Raw genomic sequence first — 26,453 nt, forward strand, 5'->3', positions numbered from 1 at the left:
AGAATGTGTAAAAAAAAAAAAAAAAAAAAAAAAAAAAAGACATCTACCTGAAAGGAGGCTTAAAATTAAACACAAAATTATAAATAAAGACTGTCTTGCCAAACATAACAGCAACACTTAGATCCAATACAATCAGGGAAAATCAGCATCTGCAAGTAACTCATGCAGAAACCTACCTACTGCTCCTTGTCTTTATATGATTTAGTGACCTTGCAGTTTATCATGTATGTCTGAGTTAATGTTAAAAGAAGCTATGCAGAATTTCCAAGTTTTGATGTAGTTATGAAGTATAAGTTTGGGCACTCATTCCAGATTCAATATAACAACAAATTTATGGCAATCAGATTAGTTTTTAGATAAGAACAAATGATAAAACAATGCTATTTGTTTAACACAACCACAATAAAAACATAAGCTCTCTTTATTCAGTACTTAAGTGAATGGCTATACTATCATTTAAAGATCACTGTAACTTCAGAGAGTTTAATACATGCCATTTTATGTATGTAATATAAAAGAACATGCTATTATAATGAATCTTTTGTTCACAGGGAGATATAATTATGCATTTATTTATATTTTGGAGTCATCACATATAAGGGCCAATTCTACTCAGTACTGTAAACATGTATTAGAAAGAGAGAAAGAGAGAGAGAAGGAGGAAGTGAGAGAGAAGGGGGGAAAAACCCAGATAAACTATAAAAAGATAATATAACTTTACCCATAAGGGCAAGTTTCTAAAATTCTTTCCATTTGTTTAAACACCTAGGTCTGTAAATATTCTGAATAGCATACAAGAACTCATGAAGAAAAAAATTTCAAAATTAATTAATTAATGGTTTTAGAATTATCTGTCAGTACAGCATAGAGTAAGCATAATTTCTTCTTATACAAATATAATTACTGAAGTTTATTTATTCACATTAGTTTGCTCATTTTCAAATTGTTATTTTCAAAACTAAATAAAAATCTACCAGAGAAATATCAGACTTACTCTCATAGTGAATTAGGAAACCGACACTGGAACGACTGTTGTCCGTAGTGAACAGCAGGTACATGTAATTTCCAGTACTGATAAGGAACTGGGGTGCTTGTGTTCCATGGTATTCTCCAATTAATGGCGATGAGTTAGCTGGCCCATCTCTGACTTCCAAAGTATCATAATTAACTTCAGTCTGAAATCTGAAAAAAGAATATGCAAGTCAGTTGGTAGATAGAGGAATGGTGTTATTTTCTTTAATTGTTAGAAATGCAAGCCATGTGTAACTGATCAAGAATATCATACATGTAAAAATTTCATATCTATGGATCCATCAGTGTATTACTGAAGATAAAACTAAGGAAGGTTTTGCACAGCTTTTTCCTGGCTTTGTTGTGTCTGGTATCATATAAAATTCGTAAGGCATATAATATACTTTACATCAACCATACAACCAGGTTTCAGAAGACATTTCATGGGGAATCTGGGTACAAAATCACAAATTGTCTCAAAGAAAACTGCATTACAAAGATCCAAGCAATTTCTTGCCCTCAGGCAAAATAGTAATTGGACATCCTAAGAACATTTTCAATAATGTTCCAACTCAATAATTTAATTATTTGATATTTGCTGTTTGACAGAAGCTGTTTTACATATTCAACTGTTTTTATCCAAGCATTTTTTTCTGACACAGTCTGCTACTTTATTTTTAAATAATTATTTTTGTCCTATGAAGTAATAAATGCACAAAAATACTAAACTTAAATCAAATCCTCATTTTTAAATTTGTTACAGCTATAATAAGCAGAATTCTTCATTGCAATGTGTCAAATAAACAGACAATAATGGAAAAAGAAGGAAACTAACAAGATAGTTGATTTACAAGAACAAATAACGTTAAATTCAACAACTGAGTCAATGTCTGTGTCAATCACTAAACATCACATTTCTCCAGTTCATAAAAGATGTCTATGTGTGCAGTCATCCACTACAAGTTGTTCTTAAATCAAACAGCTCAAATCTGCTCTTTCTATAGATGAAACTCTGTCTGGCATTTTTCACATCAGATGCTTTTCAAGACAGTTTGTGGTTATATCAGATACTGTTGCAAACTGCAGCATCTAAACCATTTTTCCAGTTGACAAAGTTTGTGCTGTTACACAGATATCTACAATGGTCTAAATATATTTGCCTGCAAACCCAATAGTCTTATTTTCATAAGATATTAATCTTTCAGAAATGCATATGTTCTAAGATTTTCTCTTCTTTTCTCATAGAGCTTATTAGTTCAGGTTCTGAGAGAAACAAACTGTGTTCTTAGGCAATAAAATACTCTTCAAAGTGAATGCCCTTAAGCTGTCTTGTCAATACGGGACACATGTTTAGTGGTTCTGAAGATGAGAAACTCAGTTCTTGGAATTAAAGAAAACTTCAAATTATTAACCATTTGGAAAAGGGGAAATAATGGGACATTCCTTCAAAGTGTAAATAAACCTTATATTTATATAGAATGAACAAGTTCCCCACCCAGGTCATCATGCTTTACAGACCAATTTGCACTGTCATGTAAAATGGTCTTCACAGACACATCAGTATCAGTAACAGCATGTTTGGATTTAGCAAGTATTTAGTAGTCTCTATATAGTTTTCTCTCATGATTGCCTGAAAACAAAAGTACATTAGAAATAAATCAGAAAGTATTTGTTTGCTTAACTATCAGAGCTAACGATTGCTTGGAAACTGACCTAAGCTCTTCATATTGTTCCTTCTTCTTCACACAGAAAATCCTCTAGATTTATGGTGCCTTCAACCAAGCTACCTAATCTATTTGGATGTGTTGGCTAAAATCCAGATGATTGCTCTCACTGCTGTCTATTCGTTCTGACAGAGGAATACAAGGCTTGCAGGCTTGCTAATACATTTATCATTTTGGGACGAGTTTCTGCCAGTGAAGCCAGCTAGCATGGAATGGCCTATATCCATACTATTAAATATATATTTTATCCTCTCAAACAGGGAGATATTCGAATTTCCTATTATGAATGGTTGCTTGCCCACAGTACTCCTGGCCATGCTTGATAATTATTTGGGACAATGCTAGTTGGCAAGCTCAAGAAGGGTGTTAGAGACTTTTTCAACAATTTAACTGCACAAACACCCAAGTTCTTGTGTCTGGGAAGGTTCTCTGGTCACACAGGGCATCACTAAAGCACTTGACAGTTTTTCAGTACCTTTCCATAATTTCAGAGATTATACATTGATTTGCCCTGCAGCAGAATAAGGAAACAAGACAGGTACCACCAGGTTGATTTAAAGACTTTTTTTGTACTCATAATGAATGGACTCAAGATCAATAATTCAATAGTTCAATTATTTTGAAGTTATGTTTGTGAAGAAAACTAATTAGGGAGAACGTGCTCTCAGTCAACAACTGCAGTTTTCTTAAGAGGGCAGTATGACAACCATGGATTGCAAACCCTTGCTGGAGACAGAAAACTTTAAATAACTCAGAGGAATTGCTACCTATTGCAGCGGTCTTTATTCCCAATATGTTCTTGCTCATCTCAAACTTAGAAATTTATTTCTAGTTCACTTGTCTGTTTTTGAGGTTTGGGGAGGGAGAGGTGGTTTTGGGGTTGGTTTTTTTGTTTTGTTTTGGGTTGTTTTTTTTTGTGGGTTTTTTTTGTTGTTGTTGTTGTTGTTTGGGTTTGTTTTTTTGTTTCCATTCTTTGCATTGTCACTGAAAAGATAAATCAAGCTAATCATTGGAAGTTTCCCTTCTTACTGAAAGTACTTAAGAGTCACTTTTTTGATTTTTATTTTATTTTAATGTTTATTACCATATTTATGCTAGTAAAAGGTAGGACATTCAGAGAACTTTAAAAATACTTCAGTAATGCTATGTTATATTATGCATCACAAACAGGTAGGTTTAGAATAAGGAGGTTTGGTTTATATACTATCCAATGAGTTTTCATCAATATTTAAAGTACCAAAAATCTTCTAGTCAGCAGTTATCATTCTAGCTCTTTCTTTATGTATCAAATCAATTAGATTTTACTTTTTTTATACCCTTCCAGGCACTAGTCATGATCTGAAATGCAAAATGTTTCAATGTAAAACGTTCATAGAGTTACTTAGTCATTTGCTGCTATTTCTGGAAAGTTTCTAACTACTCTGGTAAGGTACATTTGTCTAGCAACATTAAAGCTTCATTAGCTCAAGAGTGAGATAATTTACATTATGAATATCACATTCATGCAGTTTGATTCTGGCAGCTGTATCTGTGATGACAAGTCAAAGAGCAAAGTATATAAGGGTTCTATTTTTCCCAAACTAGGCAAAATACTTGACAAGATATTTTACTTGTCAATTAATTAACAAAATCAATTAATTGATCTTTTTATTTGATAGTGACTTTGCTTACTGATACGTAATTTGCTGTTATATCAGACAGCAGAATTTCTTGCAAGTAATAAAAAGATTTTACATATAAGTTTTAATCTGGATAGCAAAGCCTTCATGTTAACATAAGAAAATAATATTATTCCAAAAAAAGGGAGATTACTATACTTCCCAAAGTACAATGCTTTAAATGAAATTTATAATGTGATATAGTAAAGTTATAGAATTTTCTAAACCTACCAGGAAAGCTCCATAAACATCCAAAGAAAGCAAGGAAATTATTCTTCTCACACAAAACCAGCACGATCAATGGTAATATTGTTTTGTAAGTGAAACATTTAAGGAAAGGAGGAAGAATCCTTCTTTAAATAAAGTTGATAAAATGCTGGAGCAGATCAATTAACTGTCTGTTGTACTTTAAAAATTATATGTGATCAGAATTCTCAATTTTGTATCAGGGTAAACTCAAAATTCTTGTTTATTTTTATTGCAGTTCAAATCGTACACAAAGTTCTAGAATTCTGTTAATAGAACATGTGTGTGCATCTGTCTAAAATGCAGTAAGTTTGGTTCTTAAATTGGACTATATGTCACAGGACCCTATGCTTCCCATTAATTTCCTCAGAAATATATCTGTCATACTGTTAAGGTCACAGTCATTCAACCAAACATCTGCAACTTCAGGCAACTTTTATAAAATTAAAATGCTCAGTCTTACAATTAATATGGCTCTTTGCTTTCATTGCATTTGGGAAGACATCCCTGAACCTCAGACTTCTGATTTTTTTTTTTTTTTTTAAACAAGCTGACAAATAAATATAACCTTATAATTAATATAGAAATTTTTTTTTTTTTTTAAATCAGCAACTTAAAATTCTGGAACTTCCTGCTGAATGCAATGAAAGAAAACAACCTCTTGTTGTAAGTAACATGGTAATTTTATGAAAACTTTAAACAGTTTCCATTCTTCTCTGGTATTGGTCTTTCTCTCATTTGTCCCCAGCCTTAATGCATTTATAATAAGAAAACAAAACAGGACTGGAAAAAGCATATGGTAAACTAAATAGACAACGTATTTCAATCTCCCCTACATTACATTTCACGCCTCTAATCATGTTCACAAAAATCTTTTATGCATGTGTTATTTTTCATTCATATTTTTTGAGGAAGGTTTACTAGAACTTTAGCAGATCAGTGACCAGTGTAAGTTCAAAACACATGATTTTATATATCAAGGGGGAATTATTTTTCTTATGAGTCATTTTTCATTTACTCAATCTACTTGTAATTTTGTTGCCCAGACATCCAGTCTTGTAAGAATCTTCAGCAATTCTTCAGCCATCTCTTGTTCTTAACATCCTGAATAACTTAGACTAATTTTCTCCTTTTAAAGATAATTTCTGAACATGCCGAACAGCTTTGAACATAATACAGATCTCTGTAGAACACCCAAAATTCCACTATAAGACATATTGTCTGTTAACTAAGTTTTTAATCCTGCAATGTATTAAAATTTTATTAAAATTATGCTTAGCTTTTTAAAAGCCCTTTGTGGGGTGAGCTGCAAAATACAAAATTTGCATTTTGCAAACCCAGATAAACTATATCCAACAGATTTCTATGCTTCCTGAAACCATCAAAGAATTCCAATAGGTTTCTGGATAGGATTTATTTTACAAAAGCCATATTGACTCTTCTTCAGTATATCATAATTATCCATGCCTTCACTAGTGATACACTTTATTATAGCTTTCGTAGTGGGCATCCAGTATGCAGTTCCTTAGATGTCTATGAAAGATTTAAACAAGACAGTTCCTGAAGTGCACAAGTATTGAGAGAGTTTTGAAAGAACAATTACACATAACTTTCAATTGTTCTGCCATCTCATCCTTGTACTCATTCAGGACTTCTGGGTGAATGCTGTCTAGTTCTAGTGACCTGCTGTTCAATTTGTATATGTCACCATCCCTATCAATGGCACTTCAGTTTGAGACAGATATTCCAATGAGTTGCCCAAAATCAAGAACGTTGTGCATGTTAAATTTACATGGGTGAAAGAGGGAAAAAAATAATTCAATGGAAGCTATACATGCAAAAACTCACTAAGGACATTAGAAAAAAAGACACTTTTCACTTCATGAACGTCCTGACTTGCAAACTGGAGAAGTACTTAGAAGAAATATTAGATACACCTATCTGGTCCTCACACTCTTCTTCCCTAGGATTCTGCAGTTTTGTCCCTGTGAGGAACAGAGTATCAAGCAAGATGGATGTTTGATTTGACTCAGTGACAGACACTTTTACTGTCTTCTGCCCTTCTCTACATTATTTTTCATCCTTTTTGTTTCTGCTCTTAGAAATAGAAGGCTGAACGATACTGACAAGTTTTGATCATCACTGTTGACTCCATGTGAAGATGAAACTAGACTAGATTTTTGGCTCTCCTTGGGAATACAGGAAGGCCAGTACAATAAAAATGACTGCAGCCTAGCTCCAGGCGCTGTGTTTCATACTGTCCTTTGCATCTTTTTATCAAATGAGTATTTAGTGTGATATTAGTATCTGAACCAAACACCTAAACAAATGATTATTTTAAACTTATTTTACAAAGACACTTGAAGGGTGAAAATCTTTTTAATTTTATTTTCTTTTTCTAAGTACTTTCTTTGAAAAAAAAAAAACAAACAACTTTTTTTTTAGATACTTGTATGGATAGCCAAAAGTACTAATTAACATCACAATAAGTACAAAAGGATTAAACATTTTGTAGTTCACATTTCTTGTGCCTACATGCACTTTCAAGGCCTCCTGATTCTATGTAAGAGGTAGAGTAGGCTCAAGATTATTATCCTTGACAAATAAATTATTATTCCAAAAGAAACCTGAACAGTACACAGGGACATAATCCCAGTGTATTCCAGTTGCTCTAATTTAGGTCCACACTGACATAACGTTTTTACAAAATCATATGCATGATAATTTCAGTTAGATAATAATTTAAAATGAAGTTTAAGACTCTGGCTTTAACAATATACTGATGTCTGGACACGTGATTTTTTTATTGTTTTGATCACTCATGGTGAAACCTGCAGTATCCAAACAAACTAAATCCTGATATACACTGTGATAGCATATAGTATGCTAGCATACACTGAAGAAGAATCATAGAATCATGGAGTATTCTCAAGGTGGAAGGGACTCACAAGGATCATTGAGTCCAACTCCCTGCTCCTCACTGAACTATGTAAAACTACCATATGACTAAGACTGTCATTCAGATGCTTCTTAAACTCTGACAGGCTTTGTGCTGTGACCACTTCCCGGGGGAGCCTGTTCCAGTGACCAAACACCTTCTCAGTGAAGAACCTTCTCCTAATGTCCAATATGAACTTTCCCTGATGCAGATTCATTCCATTTCCTCATGACCTGTTGCTGGTCACCAGAGAGATGAGCACCTCTCCCTCCTCTGCCCCCCTGCGGAAGTTGTAGATTGTGATGAGGTCACCCAAGCTGAACAAACCAAGTGACCTCAGCCGCTACTGGTAAGTCTTGCCCTTGAGACCTTTCACCATCTTGGTCGCCTCCTCTGGAAATACTCTAATAGTTTGATGTCCTTCTTATATTGAGGCACCAAAATCTGCACACTGTACTCGAGGTGGGGTCACACCAGTGCAGTGTAGAGTGGGATAATCACCTCCTTTAACCAGCTGGCTATCCTGTGCTTGATGTACCCCCAGGACACGGTTGGCCCTTTTGGCTCCCAGGCCACACTGTTGATTCATTCAACTTATCATCAATGCAAACCCCCAGATGTCTCTCTGCAGGGCTGCTCTCCAGCCTCTCATCCCCCAGTTTGTATATATAACCAGATTGCTCTATCCCACGTAGAGAATCCTGCACTTGCTCGTGTTACATTTCACACTTTTAGTGATTGCTCTCACATCTCTAGTCTATCCAGATCTCTCTGTAAGGCCTCTCTACACTTGAAGGAGTCCACAGATCCTCCTAGTTTAGTATCATTGGCAAATTTATTTAACGTACATTTGATTCCTGCATCCAGGTAATTTATAAATAATTAAGGAGTACTGGCCCTAAAATTGAGCCCTGTGGAACCCCACTGGTAACTGGCTGCCAGCCTGATGTAACCCCATTTACCATAACTCTTTGAGCCCAACCTATCAGCAAATTGCTCACCCAACACTTTATGGACTTGTCTAGCTATGTAATGTATGTTGTATTAAAAATCCTAATGGGGGAAAAAAAAAATAAATGTATCCAACAGACAATACTCGGAACTTTCTCCACAAATTCTTTTTTTCCCTAGGAAAATTATGCTCCCTTACAGCAAAACCTGGTCATCATCAGGGACAATATATAGTTGTACTTGAATACAAAAGTAGTTGAAAGTCCAATATATATCCCTCTTTCTGTGCTAGGAGGTGGACATTTAAAGCAAATTGTTTAAAACATAAATAAAGACAGTGTAAACACTTTTAAAATTTAATTATCTGTTTGAGGAATAGTATTGTGAGTTTTGCATGACCATTTCTTTTTCTGGTTTGGATTCTTAAAAAAAAAAAAATTCTTCTATGTTAAAAAAAATATTTGTGCTGATACATTACCTGTTTGACTATGATTCTCACCTGTCAAAAGTTATCTTAATGGAATGTCCTGGTCTTGCTTCAATCACCCATTCACAATTAAGTGAGTCTTTATAATATCCTGGCCACCCTGGTGGTAAGATAACACCACTTGATGCTGTCAAATGTCCACCACATGGTGCTGAAAGAAAAAAGCAAGTACACTTGTACTATACACAGTTTTCTAATACCATATTATATATTTAAAAACTTTAAAAAATGAATTTAAAAGCATAGAAAAATAAGTTTAATATACAACACAACTAAATTTTCTACATTATGCTATGAACATACTAAGTCCTGCAAAGTATCTTATCATAGCTTATTACTCTATACATATCTTAATACACAGATCATGGCTCTTGGTTCTGCCAGCCTTCCTTCTGTTGAAAAGCACATTATCTCATTAAAAAATAATTTATATTTTTTTTTTCCATCTAGCATGATTCCACCTTTATGTAATAAGAGACAAATTGTTCCAAGTAATTTATAATTAATTCTTTTCATTGTACTGTGCCATCTAATACCTTCTTGCATAATATTTCAGCTCAGTGGAACTAATTGTAAATACTCCATTGACTCATAGAATGTTTGAAGTTGGAAGGGACCCCTGGAAATCATTTAGTCCTTCCCCTGCTCAATACAGCAGATTGCACAGGACCATGTCATCAGGATGATGCCCTCCCTCCAAAGGCAGACACTCCACAGACTCTTTGGGCAATCTGTTCCAGTGTTTGGTCACTCTCACAGTGAAAATTTTTTCTTATGTTTAAACATAATTTCTTCTGTTTCAATTTGTGTTCATTGCTTTATGTCTTGTCACTGGATGCCACTGAAAATAGTCTGGCTCCATCTTCTTCACACCGTCCCATCAGTTATTGATACACATCGACTAGATCCCTCCAAAGCCCTGAGCCTTTTCTCCTCTGGTCTAGATGACCCCATTTCTCCCAAGCTCTTCTTATATGACATATGCTCCAAGTACTTAATCATCTTTGTGACCCTTCACTGGACTCACTACAGTATGTCCATGTCTCTTGTACTGGGAACCCCAGGACTACACACAGCACTCCCAACGTAGCCTCACCAATGCTGAATAGAGGGGAAGGACCTGTCATTTCCTCTCAGCCCAATTCTCCAGCCTCTCTGTCAAGGTCTCTCTGAACAGCACAACAAATATATGGTGTGTCAGCCACTATTCTCAGTTTTACATCATCTGCAGACTTGCTCAGAGTGTACTCTGTCCCAGGATTCAGATCATTACTGAAGATTTTAAACAGTACTGGACCTGGTATTGACCCCTAAGGTATACTACTATGGACTAATCTCCAGTTGGACTTTGTGTCACTGACCACACCACTATGAGCCCAACAGTTCAGTCAGTTTTCAGTCCACCTCTATGTTCAATTCTCTGGCCCATACTTCAGTTTGTTTATGAGAATCTTATATGTTATAGTGTCAAACACCTTACTAAAACTGAGATAAAAAATAACCATTACTCTCCCCTCATCCATCAGGCCAGTCATCTCATCGTAGAAGGTTATCAGGTTGGTCAGGCATGATTTTCCCTTCATAAATCCATGCTGACTGCTTCTAGCCACCATCTTGTTCTTCATCCCAAAAACGTTTTCCAGGAATATTGCTGCATCACCTTTGCCAGCATTCAAGGTGAGACCTGTAGTTCCTTGGATCCTCCTTCTTTCCTTTCTTGAAGATAGGAATTTGCTTTTTTCTGGTCCTCAGGAACCTCCCTGGGTTAAATGCCCTTCCCAAGATGATTGAGAGTGGCCTTGTGATGTCATTGGCTGGCTTCCTCAGCATTCTTGGGTGCATCCCATCAGGCCCATTCCTGTATGTCATATTTGTTTAAATGTTTTCTAACTTGATCCTCCTCCATAAAAGGGAAAAAAGTGTTGCAACAGGGCTATGAAAGTAAAAGGGCTCAACGGGGAGTATTTTTCAGAGCAGGATCAGAGGACTTTGGTGCACGATTAAACAGCAGCAGAAATGACTAAACAAACTCTGGGAAACATAAGTCTCTTAAAATATTAAGCCACCATAGCATGGGGCTTTGGGATGTTACATTTTACCAAAGGCTATGGAGCAGTCTAAAACAGGAACACTTTCAAGGTCAGATAAACTTATCTTAGTATTTGTATTACTCTCAAGTAGTCAGCGGTATCACTATCACCAAATTCCACACTGCAGTGCAGGAAATCTTGTCACTTTTCTTCTGTTTCTCTAAGTAGTGACAAGCAAACCTATTATGCTGTATGGAAATGAATAGTAGAATGAATTTGTGACTAATAAAATGCTATTTCTAGTTTTGATTCAAAGGTTTGTTTTTAAAAAAAAAAAACAAAAAAACCAAACAAACAAACAAAAAACTCAGAGAGGTTATTTGATTTCAGCCATGACTTGCATTTGTCTCTGGGAAGTTTTTCCAGATTTAAGAAAGTGGGGGGGAAAAGCTGCAAAATGTGAAACACTGAATTGTCTCTGGGGCAAAATGATCGGCCAGAAAAACGGCATTTACATTACATGTGTAAAGTTAATGAAGAATGAAATTTATTCCATGGCAATTTTTTAAATTTAATTTTGTCATATTAAAACCATGAATAACCATAAGACTGTTGATCCTCACCTGATTATGACACATCACTTATTTCATGTATTTCAGATGTTGCTTATAGAGATTGCTAAGTATACAGACACAGAGCAGAACAACAACAAAAACCAACAGTTGCTTGGAAATCTCAGACAACTAGAAGGAAACTGAATTATCACTCAATTAAGTAGCAAGGATGCTTAGTCCATACTGTAGTCCAAACCCAGACACTCCTTCAATCAAAAAGGAACACATGCTGAACATAACTTAAAAGAACTATACCTTCTTCCATACCAAAACAAATTGGCAAAATCTAAAAAAAAGTCTAACAGTATAATCCTTTCATCATTAAAAATCAGGTAAACATCCTGCAAGGTTCAAAGAAAGGGTAACTGAGCAGCACTTATCTATTTTCATTTACAGTTATTTCTGTATGTGTTTTCTCTATCATTTTTTTCTCAAAGTGCTTGCCTTGGGTTCTTTATGTGTTTGTGGAAATAAAATTACACAGAGAGTACAGTGAATATTTTAACAATTTTGTATAGAAAGGAAAAATTTGTATCAAAAGGAGGAAATATTTTTTAATGAAGAACCTCACCTTACGCCCTGCTTTGGAGTGGTCTGGTCTTGCTCAAGGCAAAAAACCTGCTCCACTCTGTAACTTACTATATGCCTTAAACAGGATAAGAAATCCTGTTAATAGCACAACATCTAGGTTCACATACTCCTACCAGGCTGCTAACACATTTTTTCCAGTATCTTTAAATTTTCTTAGAAATGCAGTCTTATGAGAACTACGTTGTCAAATTGCCCAAATAACAAAACCCATGAAAATTATATGATCCAGATACTTGTTATCGCAGTGACACTGACATTAATGGAGGTGCAAGTTTCTTAAAAAAATAGTTTATTTTAATTGATTGTCTGACTATATATCTATTGTTTACTAAAAGGTGTATAATTTTTTTAGTATTACTTTAAAAAGACATACTCTAGTCATTTATTAATTACATTCATATGTCTTGCCTTAGGACCCATCACTGTTAAACATCAAGGAATCAGTCTACTTTTTTTTTTTTTTCCCCTCACTTTATTTGATACTAGAGAGATTTATTCCTAAATATAGCTCATCTTGTCCTGTTTATTCACCTAGGCAAAACCAAGCAAACAAATTTGGAAATTTTGGACATTATAATGAATATTAAACATAGCCCAGATTATCACTGTATTTCTCAGGAAAAAATGTACTACAGGCTCATATGTTACATACAGAAATTTAGGTATACTTTAATTTTAAGAAAATTAAAGGTGCAAATGCTTAAAACGAACTTTTAAATAGAAATGTTACTTCACTTTTCTATGTGGTAGATAATTATGTTCTTCAGTATGCTACATCCAAAACTCTTATAACAGCTATAACTCACAACCAAGTAATGATGGTGACAAACAGAACTTGAAAAGAATAGCAATCAGATTTTTAGAATGCTAATTTATTCCAAGAATATAAGAGCAAGCTATTTTGCTTCTATTATTGCTTTCTCATTTGAGTGAAGGAGTGGTAAAATAAGACAAATTAATAACTTCAGCTAAAGCATCTTATTTATGTGTAAAATGTAAAAAGTAAGCTAAATTTAAATAACTTCAATATGCAGACTGTTGGTTCAAAGTAGATTGTGCCCTTACCTTCACAACGTGGGACAGTAGAGCTCCATACTACATTTCCATCTTGCATTATACATGTTATGGATTCAGAGCCTTGGGTCTTCACAAAGCCATCATCACAGTGAAAGGAAACAGAACTTCCCAGGAGGAATCTGTCTCCAAAACGCCTCCCATTTATAGGAATGCCTGGATCGTGGCATTCATTCTGACCAAAGGCTGATAAAAACATAATAATAACAACAACAATCATAATATTAATAACAACAACCACCATCCTCTAAACTTTGCCTCTTTTTTTGGAAGGGGGGAAATAACCTTTCAATCATAATAAAATAACACATAATACTTAATATATTATAATTTAAATGATAGAAAACTCCTCAATAAAAAGCCAGCTTTAAATCCAATGACATTCACGCAGATGCAGTGTGGTTCAAATTCAGAAGCTTTTTAGCTATGTGTGGCTTAGATACACAAGAACACTCCTTAAATTTTCCTCAGGACAAAATCCAGCTGTTTGCCTCTAACATAATGAGAAGCATGGTTTCACATTGCACTAATCTGGCAGAATTACAGGCTACTGCTGAAAAACTATGGCAACTGCCTAGCCCAGACTGAGCAACCTCCTAGTGAGATACTCAGAGCAGTCTTCCTTTATCTAGTGGGGTGGCAACACAGGGGGAAACCCACATCTCCATGTGCATGTGGGACCTCATAGGGTGATCTCATCAGTATGTGGACCAGTGAGTTGCAGGATCAGCACTGTGGGTGCATATAAAGCTAGGGGACCTCTGTGCCTTTCAGGAGGTGTGTGCAAGTAAATGAACCAACACACTTCAAGGAAAAGGGGTCAGTGCTTTTAAGTCATATATCCTGTGAGGGGAAGGTGTGTATGTAATTCTTGGCAGAGCAGAATGAGGATGGATTAGATTGGAAAGGTATTTACAAATGTATGTGTTAAGAGTCACAAGTGGTCTTCCCCAGGGCTCGGTATTGGGGCCAGTTCTGTTTAATACCTTGATCAGTGATATGGAGGAGTGGATCGAGTGCACCCTCAGTAAGTTTACAGATGACACCAAGTTGGGCAGGAGGGTTGATCTCTCTGAGGGTAGGGAGGCTCTGCAGAGGGGTCTGGACAGGCTGGAGTGATGGGATGAGACCAATTGCATGAGGCTCAGCAAGGCTAAGTTTGGGTTCCTGCACTTGGGTCACAACTCCATGCAATGCTTCAGGCTTGGGGAAGTGTGGCTGGAAAGCTGCCTGGCAGAAAAGGACCTGGAGGCCTGAATATGAGCCAGCAGTGTGCTCAGGTGGCCAAGAAGGCCAACAGCATCCTGTATCAGAAATAATGTGGTCAGCAGGACTAGGGTAGTGATCTGACCCCTGTCCTTGGCTCTTCTGAGGCTGTACTCGAATACTGTATTCAGATTTGGGGCCCTCACTACAAGAAAGACATTGAGGTGCTGCAGCATGTCTGAAGAAGAGCAACAAGGCTAGTGAAGGGTGTAGGTAACATCTTAGGAGGAGTGTCTGAGGGAATTGAGGCTCTTTAGTCTGGAAAAAAAAAAGGATTACGGGAGACCATATCATTCTCTACAACTACCTGAAACGTAGCTGTAGCAAGGTGGGTGTTGGTCTCTTTTTCCAAGTAGCAAGTGATAAGACAAGAGGAAGTGGCCTCAAGTTGTGTCAGGGAAGGTTTAGATTGGACATTAGGAAAAAAAAAAATTCCCTGAAAGTGTTATCGAGCATTGAAACAGGCTGTCCAGGGAAGTGGTTGTGTCACCATCACTGGAGGTATTTAAAAGACACGTAGATGTGGTGCTTAGGAACATGGTTTAGTGGTGGACTTGGTAGTGTTAGGTTAATGGTTGGACTCCATGATCTCAAAGATCTTTTCCAAACTGAACAATTCTATGATCCTAAGACAAACCAGGCAGCACAAGAAAACACCAAGTGTGGTCACAGCACCAAACCTGTCCGAGTTCAAGGGGTGTCTGGATGATGCTCTTAGTCATATGGTTTAGTTTCACGTAGTCCCGTAAGGAGCTGGGAGTTAGACTTGATGATCCTTATGGGTCTCTTCCAACATATTATATGATACTAATATTTTGTAAGTGTCTAATGTCGTGGTTTAGCTGTTGAACTCCTGATATTGATCCTGAATCTACAGTTCACCTAATATATTTCATTAATAAATCAATACACTGTTCCGATCGTGATTGGATTTTAACCATTTCAAAGGACAATAATTATCCCCTTCTCTGAAAGCAACAATTTACGCATCTAAGACTTAAAAAGAGTTGCAATCCATTAATTCCATTTTTATATGGGGCACCTTTATAATCAAGGAAACAGCTTGGTCCTGAACACTGTTAATTGATTACCTTAATTGATACAAGATAGGAACAGTGCAAGATGTGACAAAGGCAACTTTATTGCCCATTAACTTCTTAGAAGATAATTTCTTCAACTAAAAAGATAATCTCCATATAAGTAATGTCTTTGCATAACTAACAAAACTTCTAGGAGAATTAGCAGTTTATGGCAAATGTAATAGTTTTATACATGATGATGTTATTAGAGTTTTCAGTTGAGAGTACTGCTGGGTATTATTCATTCACACAAAGCAACAGATGGCTATCTGTTGACAGGTATTTTTTAGCCTGGTTTCCCAAACGGGAAAGACTTATGCTTTTCAGACAAATATCTCCATATTTAGAATCTAAGCTTAACACCTTTGTGAACTTATTCCTGCTGGTTCCATTGAGAAGTATTTTAAATCACTTGCAGTGGATGTTTTGATCTGAATGATCTGGGTTTTAGATGCATGCTCCTGCATTTATGCAGTGTCAGCCAAAAAGCCCTATAAATAATGAAGGGAATTCCTCAGCACTATCACAATTAAAATAAATAAAGATTCAGATAAGCTAATGAGTATGAGGAAGACAGCTGAAAGCAGTACAGTTATGAAAGCAATACAATTTACTTCTCTAGTATAAATAAAAACATGCTCTATTTTTCATTATTATGAAGAAAGATAGCTTCATTTTAAGACTAGCCATAAAATAAAAGCAAATATTCTTACTTGTGTAAGTGATATTAAATCCTCTTCCAGTCGTAGAGTGATCCGACTGAAATTCAAGTCTTACTATGTGCCCACTGCTAGCCAACTGAGAAGGGACTTCATTGCCAGAAAAAGTGCCAAGAGGTGGTAAATCTGAAATCCCATCATCTTTCACTGTAAGGTAGTCAAATTGAGGTTCTACATCAAAGTCGTTGAAAATCAGATGGATTCTGCTTCCTGGCTCTGAGATAATTAACCAAACACAGTTCATATTGTTCCCATACTCTTCAGGATAATTTGGAGAAAGAATAATTCCAGATGGTGTGGTGAAGTTGAAGAAACATGAGACTAAAGAAAACAACAATAGATTCTTAAAATACTATCCACAAACATTATAAATGTTTTATAATTTTTTATAAGTCTGTGATTTTTATTCTTGTGAAAAAGGATGCTTTTGAAGCCTGGATGTCAAAACTACTACAAATACAACCTGGAAATATTTAAGCCTGTAAGAGTATTTCTCCAATATAACATGCCAGCCTTTCATGTTTTCATTTCCCCAAGTGAGGCTAAGTGACTACACCAGATCCTGCAAGAAATTATTAGAAGCATGCAAAGAATGCCAAAGAAAGCAAAAGTAATGCCTAATGTGTCAGAATTTGGAAAAAATGGCAGGTTTATTCTGAAATGAAAATGCAACCTACAAATTTAAATGTATTTAGCAATCCAAAAAAATCAAGCACAAGGGACTGATGTAATTAATAATAGAAATTTAGTTGTGCCTCAATCAGGAACTCTTAAGAGTATATAGTACAAACTTATTTTACCTGTTCTATAGCACAGGACAACTAAACTGAAGTGATTCGCAGTTCTATCTTTTTTCAGTCCTTTGGACCAATTTTATCAAGACAGTTCCTAACATTTCAGTCATGAACTTGTGGCTGCCTGGTACTTTAGTGAGAAGTACAGTACAAATAATAACCATTACTCAGCTCTCCACATATGGCCCACTGAACTCAGTGTTTGTAAACAGATGTAAGTTTACGTTCCATTATCTTTCACAGGGCATGTGCACATCAAACAATGGAGCACGATAAAATACTCCTCACTATTGCCAACAGAAACTAATATATCAATCCAATGCAATACAGCACTGTGAAGTAAAACAACTTCTGTCTTCAAAGGGAATTGAAGCCACACTGTCTCCATGCCCAGGCTTTACATCTTTAGACACATTTCAGCATGACATGCATGTATAGAGACTTCCAGTCCAGAGCAAGCTTAATCAGCTTGGTAAGTCCTATACAAACACAGCTGCAAAATACATATATGTCCAGGTAGAACTGGACACCTCACTAAATTTGTTCTGAAAATATATTACTGAATTATAAGACCCTTTATAGGAAAAGGTAATGTGCTCGAGAACTGAAATGCCTAATGTATCTGTGTACTAGAAAGGTATATTCTATTTTACCACAGAAAAAAAAATTAAAAATAAAAGTAAACAAAACCCCCAACTCTCTTTAAATCCATCTACATGCCTACCTACAAACACATTTTGTCTTCTAAAACAGAATTAACAAATAATGATTTCACCTACCCTTTTTCCATGTTGGATATCCTTATAGTTCTTACATTCGTTTTCATGCTTTATTAAAATATAAGAAAAGAACCCGGTTTTATGTGGATCTGCAGTCTGCTTTGCACTTCCTGAATCAATGTTTCTGTGTCACAGAGTCTTTTTGAACACTTCTATGCTATTAGGAATTGCTCATTTAGAGTCTAATTCAACATACATTTACATTAAGAGTGTTAAATGGTTCAATTAAATATCAAACAAGGGAAAAGAACATTCTAAAACAGTCGTATGTGATGTTCCCCATAAATGAGCTACTATTGAGCCAACTAAAATAAACCATGTGACTGAAAAAGTCTTCAAGGTATTCTGAAATGTTTTCCTACTGGCTGTTCATAAATGCTAAGAAAAGCAAGAGGCTAAGGTCAGAAAAAAAAGTAATAATAATTCTTACAAACACAACTGGGTTTGTTGCCAGACCACTGGTTGTTTTGTTGACATGTAATCGTTCTCTCTCCCACCAGTTCAAAAGCTGCTTGACATTCAAAGGTAAGTGTATCTCCATGCAGAAAACTGCTAAAAAAAAAAAAAAAAAACAACAACCCACAAAAAAAACCCACAATAAGAATATATTTACAAGCAATTTATATGTATCAAAAATGCTTTAAAAATTGTTGGCATTATGCCTTAAAGTAATATTTCAGCTGAAAGTGAACTAACTAGAGGTAAGTGATGTAAAACTGCCTCTAAAATTACTTAGGATCTAAATTTTTTCACAAGCTAATAGTATGGTTGCACTGAACTACAGTATATTTGAAGGTAAAATTATAAATCCATAGTCTCCATTCTAACTATGGAGACATACTATGTGTAGATTCTATTTCTGATAATGAGGTACTAGTAATAAAGATTCTATGTTAAATCTCACATCTTCATTTACATTTATAAAGCTATTAGCAATACAATTACAAGTATATAATTTACTGATAGTGTTAATGAATTTCATTTTAAGCACTAAGACAAAATAAAAACAAAACTAAGGAATTATTTCTTAATCTCATACTTCAAATTAGAGCCACATTTTTCCCAGCTGTCTTTAACTATGCTGAAAAGAGATTAACATTTTGGATTATACTTTCTAGATATTCTCTAGGACATCTGCTATTTAAATTACTTAATACGTATCTATTGATAAGAATACAAGATAAGAATATAAAAAACCTCAAGATTTATACAATTTATGAATAACACAAAGAGTAGAATAGGAAATGTAAATATTAATTGCCCATGATAGAAATGCTGAATCATCTTACAAATGGCTATACACATAGCTGTCCATCAAAAATGAAGGCTCCACTTCTTTGTCTTAAAGTTAAAGCAGTTTTTTTAGTAATTTCAATTTCAGCAACAAAAATAACAACTAAGAACTTCTCATTCTATTAACTGCATTGCTACATCTGTAATAAAATGTTGTAAACCTCATTTGAATTAAATTTCTGATAAAATTCATGTTATTTAAATGTTTCCCATTTCAATCCAAGGTATGAAATCTGAAACATTCACGATAACAAGAAAATTCTACTCACTGAACAGTGTTAAATATTAATATAATTTAACACTATTAAAAATTTCTGCTGTCAAATATTGTTAAATCTACTAATGTTAAATCCTGGCAGAAGTGTATATCTTGACATGCTAGCTAACTCCAATAGAATTTTTAAGATGCAGGATGACATTATGATGATATGTGAAGTCAATCCACTATGTTTACAACCTTAAAGCAGTTGTAAAATGATTGTTGACAGGCATGTTCAGAAAGGTATGCCATATATTTCACAAAACAACAAGTAGTTGATCAGGATAAGAGGAGATATAAATTTTTTTCTTGGTAATGTTAAAATCAAAATTTGAAAATTAGGAGTAACTATTCCATCTATGAATTCAAAGCAGTTCGAGAGTCACTTGTTTTATTTAAATAATTTGTCCTACCAGAAAGGTAGAAGGTATCAAACGAATGAAAATATCTTGCAAAAATTCCACTTCACAAATAGTATAAAACTCCAGTAGAGGATTATCATTAGTAATATTTATTAATAAGAATTCAAAATTATATATATTTACAAATGTTTTAATGTAGTTTCATTTGCCTGCTCCTACTGAGACATTGATTCCTACTGCCACAGTGGAGCACTGGAAACCTGTGTATTCCCAGCTATCCACAGCTCCACATCTTACTTGAAAATATGGGGAGCAACAGAAAAGTAGAATGCACATTTTAATTGCATTTTAAAAGTTAATATCCTCCACTGATAGCAAAGCTATACCTATTCCAGCATGTGAGAATGATCATAAATGCTCTTTTCCTTTGTTTCTCAGAGTAATATGTCTCAGGCAGGAGTATCAGGGGGCAAACTGTTTACAAGGTTTTGCAAAGCTGTTGCTGGAGATTTATCTGTTAAAAGAAAGCAACAGGTGTTTCTTCCCATGGTCTACAAAGGAAGTATCAAAATCTCTTTAATTAATTAATTTACTGAAGTAGAAGACACATCAGAATGCTTTCTCTCAGGTGATACACCAAACCCTAGGAGAGGGCTATGTATCAGAGAGCCAAAATTTTGAACAGAAACTACCATTAAGCAAGCTTTCCGGCAGGTTGAAAAATCCTTTTTTTGCAGGAAATGAATACAGTATGTCATTAATCAGAACTGAGCTCCTACTAAGGAAAACAAGAATGCAGGATAAAGTTTGGAGACTAGCAAATACGCTGTGCTTTTTAATATATCACCCTTCACGCAATAAGGCTCAGTTAGTTTTACTTGGGTTGGAGATAAAATTTGGAGATTTAAAAATCTGATTTGCAAGCACAGAGTTAAAAATATAAAAACTAATTTCAGGTCAAACTTTTTTTAAATACTTTTATTCTTTGGAAAAATAATGGTTTAATAAAATATGTCTCAAAAGAAATATTTTAATGAGGAATTCAGGTTCTTTATTAAAATACATTAAAAGGGAATTTAAAATAAAATTATTTTATATTGAAAAGCCAAATAAGTCGTAAGAAAGTAAAATGAAATGTATTAACATTAATTCTATTTCAGCTTTCAGGATGTGTCCTTGTTTGTTCAACATAAAAGCAATTCAGAAAATGTCACAAATTTATAAAACACTTCTGAGGATGTCTTATTTGCATTTTGACAATAAAAACTTTGAAAAATTCCATCCACAACTAGAAATCTACATCTTCACAAACATTGAAGTGAAGACTATCTATCCTTAACAGAAAATGTATTCTAGTCAAAAACAAATTATTCACGTTGACAGAAAGCACCCATTTAATTTCAATGGATAGCATTCACTTCTATCTTCAAGCTTCACATAAATTTCCTGCTATGATGATTTACAATAACATGCATATCACATAATTCTTATTCATATTGCATTACTGATGCTACTATCAATACCACAATTTTAGATCAAATAATATTCTACCAATTAAAAAAAAAAAAAAAAAAAAAGAACACCCAATTTAGATACTTTAACAACTTTCCATGCACTTTTTCAGTTCAACATCTGTCTTTCTCTTGTATTACAATTGATTAATGTATGCAGTAGGCAATTTCCTTCCAAAATATTTGAAAAATACCAAAACCACAGAAAGTTGTGTCTTGGCTGACTGAATTTCCCGTAGATAAACTGATTGCAGATCTCTCGTTGTTAAGATGACAAAAGCTCCTTTCTCCAAAAAAGGATAAAACTTTCAGTAGTAGTCTCAGTTAGAATGTCCAATCTTTAAAATCTTTTATTAAAGTACAGTATAATATAATCCATGTAAAAATTCTGCCAGAAGCAGAACACATTATTAAATATTCACTTTCATAGTATTCAGGAATTCTTGAGGGAGTGACAGAACAAAGCAGATTAAGTCAGATGCAAGTCTGTACATTTCTCTTTACTGAAGAGCTAGATTTCTGTCACATATATTAATGACAGACCAAAATTTAGGGAAGACAGAGAAGATTAAATTCAGGGGTTTCTATTTATACATAAAGAATACTATTTATTTATAACGAGATCTAGAGTAGTACAGGCATGTAATGATTCCCAACATTTTTCTGTCCTCAGGCATTTAACACAGCTTTTTATTTCCTTGTTGTTTTGCTGATTATGGATACCAATTAAACTCAGACATCAGAATAAAAAGAGTAGTTATTTACTGGAAATAACTAAATAATGTAACAGAATAATACAGAAAACACACAGTAAGAAAAGACAGAACAGTGCACTTAAATATGAAACATACAGGGTAATGCATCAAATCATTACTATCTGAGAGAGGGAATAGTGACTAAGACAGATCCCTCACCACTCGCACACGTCACCATCACCCAGCCCCGCAGCGGCCGGGCAGCCCCGGTTACAGCGAGGGTTTGCAGAGCCTGTCCCGGCAAGGGGGAAATCCTACGCGGGGCGTCCACCCACAGGTGAGGCTGCCAAAGTCGCTGTGAGTGGGTCCAGCCTTATATCCCCAAAAATCAGCAAGCCAGAATAGCTGGCACCTTTGTTTTGAGTGGAAATATCTGGTTTCAATCTCACATTAGATTCCCCCAGAGCCTGGCCAGGGCTCAAGGGAGAAGCTGAGGGAGTTTCCCTGCTTATCTGATGGGATTATGCTCAAGGTCTCACATCAGATCACAAGGCCAGACAACTGTCTCTGTGTCCCTGTTATCTTGCCCACACACAAAGAAAGATAAGGATATATTCAAGATACACATGTTTTATGATGTTTAAGCTACATATTCTATGTGTATTTCACTAATGATTACATACTGAGTTAGCAGTTTGGCTCAGGGCCTGTTTCTCAGACTTCAATACCTCCACCTTTTACATCAGAATAGGCGGATTGTTATAATTTAGCATAACACCTATTAGCACAATGGTTAGCAGTTATAAAATATACAGGATTCATCTATAGGTCAACTCTGGCTTGGGCCAGTTGTCCAAGCCTTAGCACTTCACTTGTCTCTTCTCGTAGCTGTCTGGCTTTCACCGATTTAATAAGAGAACAAATTTTCTAACTGCTTAAAGTCAGTTGAGGTGCATTGTGCCTATTACTTCAACACATGCACCAATTATTCTACTTCATAAATTGCAAAGAGGGTATATATCTGTTTGCTAAAAAGAGAACATTCTGAAAAACTCAGTGAAACTATGTTGAGCTCTTAGAGAAATCCTATGGGACAGAAAAGGTTCTTAACATGATAAATATGAAAATAAAAGCTATGCTAACATATTTAAAGCATGGCAATAAAACTCCTATTCCTTTAGATTTATTCTGTGCACTCATTCTTTTTATTTGAGTCCTTAGAGCTGTGTGAACTTCATGAAGTTTGCAAATAAGCTCTCGAGCTCAAATTTAAACATCAGTTTCCTCCCGTTACCAAAATATTAATATTGATCTTATTCAACTGTTTCTTGCTTTCATGTGCTTTCTTTCAGTAGCCTGGGGAAAGAGGCTTTTCATCTTGTTTGTAAACTAGAAACATTTACTCAGTTTTGGGGAATATTCTCTCTTTAATGTTGGAAGAATGATGAGATTAGATTTCTGATGAGATCATATTCCTCTGAATTTCATAAAAGACATTCTGTTTTGTTTCAAAGGAAGAAATATGACAATTCTAAAGTGATATCAAGCATCTAAATAAGTATTGTGACTACTATTTGCAAGATGTCACATTGCGATTCAAGTCTTTGATGAAAACGCTTTTCATTACTTTGACCCAGGTATCTGAAATATATAATAAACCACTTCATAGATTATGCAATTTGGCAGTCTTTAATTTATTAGACATGGTAGTAATTTATCTTTTTTTCCCTTGTTACTAGATTACAAATACACAGTTAAAATAATTTCTTAATGTCACTATGTTTTCATTCACATTATCCAATATTCTAGCTTAGATGATTTGTATATCATCAAATCACTAAATCTCTAGCTGGATACTTCAGAAGCAGCATATTAATAATATCCTCACACTTTAAAGATTCAGAAGTATAAATACAATTTAAACTAAAGAAGTGATTTAAACATGTGGGTTACATAACAATTCATTGTTTCAAAGAGATAAATAAATAAACCAGTAGTTGAAGGTCTAGCAGAAAGTTGAAGTCAATACCTCTGAAACCTAAATTCATGAATTTGACAACATTTCATAATTATCAACTTAGCTATAGTCAAGATAGGTTAGGGGAAGCTGAGAACTGACACAGTTATTTATTAAAAAAAAATAGTGTGGAAGTTTATTTCTGTGTCAGATAGGACCTTTTCAGTTTAACATCTAAACTTATATGACAGGTCACAGAAATTCATGTTTTAAATACAATAAAATCGATCATTTAGCTTATCTGTTCTTATTCCTCATATCTCCCTGCATTGTCATACCTGACACAGTGAAATCTGATTTAGAAACACAAACTGAAAAACTCTTATACAAAGAAAAGCCCTTACACAAAGAATGCAAATAGATATGATATGCTCAGGATTGCAGAAGAGGACATAAGTAAAATAATGATATTATATATGATTCCTGCAAAGAAACATGGAACAACTGATGAAAGTGAAAAGGATAAATCAAAACTAATAGAAAAAAATATTTCAGATAGCACATAATTGGACTGTAAAAGTGTCTATTAAAGGAAAAATGAGGTTGGCTAAAAACAGGGTGTCTTTACATGAAAATTTTAGAGATAATCAAAATTTTGAATATTAATCCAGTAAATTTATTGAAAGAAATTCTACAATACAATTTATTATCAGTCTCCAGGTATAAAAAGAGAAGGCCTCCTTCACAGATTATATAGTTCCCAGCAGATTTATTAGAGATTCTCACAATTTCTCTGTTTAGTTGTTGAAGTTATCAAAAAGGCCACAGATCATAGTCAATAATTATTTTTTTTTGCTTCTACCTTATTGCATTCTGTATCAATATTAAAAAACAAACATGACCTTAGAACAGATAGATGGAAAACCAACCTGAATTTTTTTTACAGGAGGACCATTTAAGCTAACAGTTCACTGTCATAGCATATGGAAGACTTGTTGGTAATATCATATCATATAATATAAAAATCCTTGATAGAAAAAGCAATTCAAGAAGAAAGAAAATCAAATATTTTCAATAAATATGTTCCTTAAGTTCAATATTTACTGTGTACTTAAATATTCCATTACAGAATGCAGAAAAATACAATGTTGGTTTGTTTACCGCCAATTTTATATGTCCAGGGGGATCTGCAGACCAAATCTGAACAGAGATGAGGAAGAAGCTTTCAGTGTCTTCTTGCAGAAAATATGATAACTCAATGATGAAATAGCAGATGAAATATATTATCAATACTTGAAGAAAAATAAATCTAGAAACAAAATTTTATGACCTTGCAAGCACAATGATAGGATCTGAATTGACAGTTAAAACTCAGGAACGAGAACTCCGGCATACTAAATATAACTCTATGAAATTGTAAGCTATTGAAAATGTCAGGAAATGCTACAAAAGGAACAGTGAACAAAAAAGAAAACAGGTCTCTGACATCACACAAAAACCTATTTCATTTGCATGTTGAATATTGCATGTAGTTCTGCTCCTTCATATAAAAAAAAAAAAAAAAAAAAAAAAAAAAAAAAAAAAAAAGATACATTAGAACTAGGGAAGGAAAACAAAAGATCAATGTTACTATTTTCTGAGGAACTGAGGAGCAATTAAATAGACTGGAAATCTATTTTGTTGGGAGGTGAAATATATGTGTTCAATAAGTGACTGTACAAATACATGGAAGAAAATCTTACTGAGAGACAAAGAGGAAGTACTTGAGCCATGTATCACTGGAAACAGGGAAAGTACTCTGGATTTTTTTCTGTCTTTTGATTTATCACTGTATATTTCATCATTCATTATTGTCTAGTATCAACATGCTATAGGCTTTCAGTCTCACTGTAGATTTTATATTCTAATGTTCTGTGATAAGGAACATCAGTTTGTTCAAATTGCAAAATGTTTCTTTACTAACAGAAGGAGTACAGCCTGTCTGTACAAAAGGCTAGAAGTACCCTGGACAATAGTTAGCCCAAAGATATCCTGTGGAATGCAAGTTAGCATGTTATGGTGAAAATTAGGAAGTACAGTAAAAACCAAGAGTATCTGCCTCAGCAATGATAAGAATAACATAAGGATGAATCTCGTGAAAAGGTAAACCATGGAATGAGGCAATAGACAATAAAAGAGCTTGTAGAAAATCATTAAACATAAGAGAAAGAAAAATAGCTGGCAGGTAAGGAGAGTGAAGAACAGCACCTTCGCTTTTCTAGAAAAAGAAAAATCGTAGCAAGATAACGAAAGTTTAAATAAAATTAAGTAAAGGGCAGGATAGGAAGAAAACAGGTTAAGGACTATTTAGAAAATGCAGGCATATTCAAGGGAACAGGGCCTAATTAAATTCACATTAAAGTACTTAAACTGAAG

At 34.5% G+C, this 26,453-nt stretch overlaps 1 protein-coding gene across 1 annotated transcript in view; it reads right to left on the reverse strand.

Annotated features, from left to right (window-relative positions):
- Positions 1–26,453, reverse strand: part of CSMD1 (CUB and Sushi multiple domains 1) — a 1,016,265-nt gene that overhangs the window by 302,607 nt on the left and 687,205 nt on the right. The window contains exons 13-18 of the mRNA XM_026844050.1: positions 19,251–19,302; positions 18,392–18,513; positions 16,383–16,709; positions 13,316–13,510; positions 9,028–9,166; positions 995–1,182 (exon numbers count right to left, since the gene is read on the reverse strand). Coding sequence (XP_026699851.1) covers positions 995–1,182; positions 9,028–9,166; positions 13,316–13,510; positions 16,383–16,709; positions 18,392–18,513; positions 19,251–19,302 — 1,023 coding nt within the window. The remainder of the gene's footprint in view (positions 1–994; positions 1,183–9,027; positions 9,167–13,315; positions 13,511–16,382; positions 16,710–18,391; positions 18,514–19,250; positions 19,303–26,453) is intronic.

This window comes from Athene cunicularia, assembly GCF_003259725.1.
Source record: "Athene cunicularia isolate RWA chromosome 3 unlocalized genomic scaffold, athCun1 chr3_part1, whole genome shotgun sequence".
Taxonomy (NCBI): domain Eukaryota; kingdom Metazoa; phylum Chordata; class Aves; order Strigiformes; family Strigidae; genus Athene; species Athene cunicularia.